General features: G+C 38.7%; 1 protein-coding gene across 1 annotated transcript in view; it reads left to right on the top strand.

The window, feature by feature from the left end:
* The window catches only part of LOC141359260 (uncharacterized), a 46508-nt gene extending 40744 nt beyond the window's left edge, over positions 1-5764 (top strand). Inside the window, exons 2-4 of the mRNA XM_073861405.1 lie at positions 2857-3180; positions 4963-5283; positions 5419-5764. Coding sequence (XP_073717506.1) covers positions 2857-3180; positions 4963-5283; positions 5419-5525 — 752 coding nt within the window. The 3' untranslated portion in view covers positions 5526-5764. The remainder of the gene's footprint in view (positions 1-2856; positions 3181-4962; positions 5284-5418) is intronic.
* The last annotated feature ends 236 nt before the right edge of the window (positions 5765-6000 follow it).

The raw sequence follows: 6000 nt of genomic DNA on the forward strand, positions 1-6000 counted from the left end.
CTTAAAAGTAAGGAATTAATATCACCCCCTCTTGGAGGTGTTTTAACTACCTCAATTCCACAATATCTGAGAGAAGCCAAATTATGTGAGCTTTGAGTAAAATGAACAGCAACAGGGCTCTTTGGATCACAATTTCTGATGTTGGATCGATGTTCAGAAATTCTAGTCTTTAAGGGTCTCGTAGTCTTTCCTATGTATGCACGACCACATGGGCATTTCAACATGTAAATCACATTAGATGTGTGACATGTGATAGTACCTTTGATGTCAAAAGACTTGCCTGTGTGTGGATGGTTGAAAGTTTTAGTCTTATAAGTGAAATTACACTGTGCGCACCGCCCACATCTGTAATTGCCCGGGGGGGCCTCCTGTAAAAAGTGGGGAGAGGTCAAAGATGGAAGATGGGCTCGAACTAAGCCATTACGCAGATTGGGGGGTCTCTTGAAGACTACTCTGGGAGGTGATGTAAAAACTTTTAAACCAGGGTCAGATTGTATAATATGCCAATGTTTATTAACAATGTCTGAAATCTGATTTCCAATAGGAGAATACTGTACAATACAGTTCACCTTAGATATAGAATTTTGGACTTTAGTGCGTTGAAGACATTCATCCTGAGAGACGTGTTCATAACGACACCGTGCATCTTCGATCCATTCTGGTTTATATAGTCTTTGCTTGAGACGCTTCTCCAGATCTGTAGCTTGAACTTGAAAATCAGTCAGTGCTGTCAGAATATTCCTCAACTGAAGGAAACATAGCCAAGTTACCACTCTCCACTCGTTCTATCCATCTTGACATTTTTTTAACAAATGCCTCTAGTTTTTCGTAGAGCTGCAGGACGTTTGAATCTCTCCCTTGCATTGAAGTGTTCAACTTGTTAAGCTCTGCAAAAACATCGGTGAGATACGCCAGCTTAGTCAACCAGTGGCTGTCGTTGAACATGTAAGCCAGTTCAGTGCACTCCTTTTCGCACAAGAAAGTATAGATAGCGTCACGTAGTTCAAACACCCGGGCGAGCACCGCGCCGCGAGACAGCCATCTCACCTCTGAATGGTAAAGGAGAGAGGTGTGTTCACTTCCTAAGCCTTGACATAGGGATGCAAATAGGCGTGTATTTAATGCTTTTCGTTTGATCAGGTTTACGGTTTTAACAACAGCATCAAACACCTCGCTGAACTCAACACTGAGATCCTTGGCAACCAGAGCTTCTCTATGAATCATGCAATGTGTCCAAATTATTGCCGGTGCTACTTTCTTTACGTGCCCAATCAATCCAGTCTGGCTCCCACTCATTGCTCTGGCACCATCGCTACATAGCGCCACACACTTCTGCCACGAAATATTGTGTTCTTTGAAAAAGTCATCAATAGCTGAAAAGATCTCAGCACCTGTAGTTCGCCCTGGCAGCGGTTTGCAAAAGAGAAATTCCTCACACATTGCACTATTATCCTCGTATCTCACAAATGCCAAAAGTTGCGCGTCATTTGTTATATCTGTCGTCTCGTCTAATTGAATGGAAAATCCTTGAACTGATCGAAGTTTCTCTATCAACTGCTCTTTCACATCATTTGCCATTTCCTCAATTCGACGTCCGACTGTGCTATCTGACAAAGGAATAGTTTTTAATTTATTTGCACATTCTTCGTTCATCATGGTTTTACACATGTCTATAGCTGCTGGCAAAATCAGCTGCTCTGCAATTGTATGTGGCTTTTTACATTGTGCAACTCTAAGAGCCACCATATATGAGGCTTTCAGCGCATTTTCACTGACCTTTGCACTTTTTCTCATGAGCGTCTGCTGTCCTTTGAAATCACGCAACATCTGTTGCATATACTCAATAGGCTTGGCCTTCAAGAAGCTGTGATGTGTCTCCATATGACGAGAAAGTTTCGACGGTTTTATGGTTTCATTTGAAAGCACCGTTGAACATACGAAACACAGTGGTACCTCTTCTCCTGTTTTGTCAGTCGTTACTGTAAATCCATATTTAACATAATCTTCACTGTATTTTCTTTTTCGTTTCCCACTACGTTTCCCTGTTTCCGCCGAAGTTGTAGCTTTGTCTGCAGAGCATGCAGCAGAAGCCTGTACATCTGTCCCGACATCTGTCCCTTTCCTTACTAAAAAGCGATCCATGTTGGTGCTGATTAGCAAACTTGGTCTTAGTTAGAAACGTCAGTAACAGTTCCACTCCAAATTTAAATTCACCAAAACTATTTAGTGTATATTTAATGAAACCTGAATAATGTATTATTTACTTAACTCCGAGATGCTGGTCTATTTCGCGCGCAATATGAATGTGTACGTATATGACGTTGAGGGCGCAAAACACAACGTTGGCAAAGCGTAAGATAGACCTGATAGGTGCAAAGCTAGCCTATCCTGTGTCAGTTTGAATATTTTAGATATTTTTATTCAATTCAGTATTCCCACCAATGTGCAAATATTCAGGAAATATATTCAGAAAAATAAATTTTGAAAAAAAATATTTTAATAGTGAAATTTTGTAGGCCGTCACGGACCACATGCAATGCCGCCGCGGACCACCAGGGGGCCGCGGACCACCGGTTGAAAACCCCTGGTGTATTATGTTGTGCTATCTGTCAATTTTCTGTGCTTTTCACTGCTTCTATTAATGTAAAGCTGCTTTGATACAATTACCAAATTTTGAAAAGCCCTATATAAATAAAATTGAATTGAATTAAATATACAGTAATATTTCTTTTGAGAGTATATTCATTGGGAATGTCATGTTTTTAATATAATTTGTATAATTTATATCATCAGTTCATTTAATAAAGAATAAAACGACATAACTATTGATATGCATGTGCTGTTTTTATTTTCCAGGTGTGTTTGGTAGTGAGTTTGTGTCAGTGATGGAGGGAGATTCTGTGACTTTATCTGTCAGTCTCACTGAATCACAGATTAAAGAGGGAATCGCCTGGAAATTTGGACTCAAAGATGTTCGTATAGCTGGAGTCATGAGAGAGGACAATGATGTCAGATTATTTGATGATAAACCTGATGGGAGATTCAGAGACAGGTTGAAGTTAAACAAACACAGTGGATCTCTGACCATCACAGACACCAGCATCACACACACTGGACTTTATAAAATATTCAACACAAAGACAAACACCAAACTCAAAACATTCAACATTACTGTCTATGGTGAGTAAAGAAGAACTTTGAATAACTTTTGTAATCCTACACATTATTGACTGTCTGATTTAAGATTTGTAGGGGGAATTTCCTGAATAAATGATCAAATGGCCAAATGCTAGTCATGTGATTCAACTGAGAGAGTCTTCCTTGTTATACAACGTCTTTAACTTTTGATGTAATGCTCTACTTGTTGACAGTGTTGGGGGTAACGCATTACAAGTAACGCGCATTCCGTAGTAATATTACTTTTCTGAAGTAACGAGTAAAGTAACGCATTACTTTATAAATGTACACATTAATATTTGAGTTACTTTTAAAAAAAGTAATGCAAGTTACTTTTCAGTTTAAAAATTCAATTCAAAAATAAAATATTATACTGAATTAAACTGAACATATTAACGTAGAATTACGAACTCTGTGCGCATGAGCGGGAACAGTTTGAGTCAGAAACGGAGATGGCAGGCCAGAGCTTGACATTTTTGCGATCATAAAAAACACCTGAAAGAGATCAAGCCTCAGTCAAGTAAGAAAAGTAACGCAAAAGTAACTTGAAAGTAACATAAGCATTACTTTCCATGAAAAGTAACTAAGTAATGCAATTAGTTACTTTTTTGGGGGAGTACCTTAATATTGTAATGCATTACTTTTAAAAGTAACTTTCCCCAACACTGCTTGTTGATACATATTTGTCCAGTAGAAGCGATCTTTTACCATTTCTGTAGTTTTCTCGAATCCAAAATGGCCCGAATCATCATGCAAAGATTGCAACACTTGAAACCGGTACTTTTCAGGAAGGAACTTTTCTCAGATGTTCAGATGTTGTACGAGTAACTTGATACAAGAGGTCATTCTGAATCTTCAACCTTGGCCTTGCATAATGGCGCTTTTCCATTGCATAGTACCCCACGGTTTGGTTTGGGTCAGGTCGGGTCAGCTCCCCTCACTTTGGTTTGGTTAGCCTTTCCATCGAGCCCAGTAACACTTCGCAGTGGGAGGGATTATAGGCGTGTCGTTATATTTGCGCTGCCTGCTGCTATATCATACAGGTGAGAGCGTTGTTGGAATGCTAAACATCCCCATACATTCATTTATTTCTCAGTCCGACACAAAATCAAAATTGACCACAACAAAGATGTTTGAACATCGCGTTGATCACTACCTCTGAATCACATGACAGTTTCTGTAAAAACACCCGTGGTGTCATCAGTCGACGATCTCCGTTTAGCCTCATTTAAGTTGCATATACACATATAATGCGTTGGGAATGTGCCGCAACAAACCATTATGGTGTTCGTGATTCTCAACCTGTGGATGTTTTTCATCGCTAAAAGCGAGTTACTTATAGCAGAGCACAGATGACAACATATTTGCTCGAGACAGCGCAAGCTAGCACGGAGGTAAAGCTAATCTTTACATTATAGCGATGACGCTGTAGTGACGATTCTCTCAGAACAATCAGTGATCTACAGTGTTTTCGCGTCACGTTTGGTATCAGGTCGGATCGCTTGGAACCCCAACCGAGGTGGTACTAAAAAAAGTATTGGGTACTACGTACTGCCCCCAATGGAAAAGCTCCCAAAAGTAAGCTGACCCGACCCAAACTAAACCAAACCGTGGGGTACTATGCAATGGAAAAGTATGGAGATAAGTACTTTTCCTAACTCTACACCTCGCTTTACTTCACCAACTATGAGATCTTCCTCTTGCGCGGTTCTCATATCTGCATCAGTAAGTTGCCTCATAGGACTTGAAGATAATTTATGTAATTTATTCTGTATTATTCTCCAGCTCGTCTGCCCGTTCCTGTCATCAGCAAAGATTCTTCACAAAGTTCATCATCAAGAAAATCAAGAAAAAATTACCATGAATATGAAGAAAGCTCAAAATGTGTGTTGTTGTGTTCAGTGTTGAATGTGAGAGATGTGAGTCTGTCCTGGTATAAAGGAAACAGTTTATTGTCCAGCATCAGTGTGTCTGATCAAAGCAGCATCTCTTTACATCTTGAGGTGGATTATCAGGATAACAACACATACAGCTGTGTACTCAACAATAACATTGTGAATCAGACTCAATATTTCAACATCAATGAAGTCTGTCAGTCGTGTTCGGGTGAGATTATACGGTTTATTTGTGTTTATGTCCTTTAGTGGTGCAGAAACACAAACAATATAAAACTTATGAATGACTGATACAGTTTGTTTGAAAGGTTGTGATGATTAATTGTGCATTTTTTTCTTTCACAAGCCTTCTGCTGTTGTGGTTTTACTGAAGCTGTGATCCGATTGGTCGCCTCTGCTCTGGTGGGCGTGGCTACTGTTGCCATCTTGGTTTATGACATCAGATCCGGATGAGATCAGAGATTTTGTTAAATGATGGATGAATCTGTAATACTATCATCAGATCTTATATATGTCTATATCCTCACACATTTGCTTTTATTTACACTACTTCTGTATTTTTTCATATTTGTGACTGAACAGATTTGTTATAGTTCAGTGTTTAAACCTGAAAACACACTGATAACTATTTCATATAGATATACTCATCACATATCATTTCAATTTAATAAACCAGCATGCTCATTGAACAGTAGTCAAATATGTTTAATATTCCTTTAAAATGAAAGTGAAAGTAAAATATTAAAGATCACACAATGACACTGATCAACTCCTGTAAGAACAGTGTAATAAAAATATACAAAATATAAGAAAGAAATATAAAAAGATTAAAAGATATTATGATTGTTTTGTTTGTGAGCTGTGTTTCCTAATGCAGCGCCCTGAAGTGTTTAAACATGAAAACAAACTCATTACTATTACAAAACAT

This window comes from Misgurnus anguillicaudatus, chromosome 23 (genome assembly GCF_027580225.2).
Source record: "Misgurnus anguillicaudatus chromosome 23, ASM2758022v2, whole genome shotgun sequence".
NCBI lineage: Eukaryota > Metazoa > Chordata > Actinopteri > Cypriniformes > Cobitidae > Misgurnus > Misgurnus anguillicaudatus.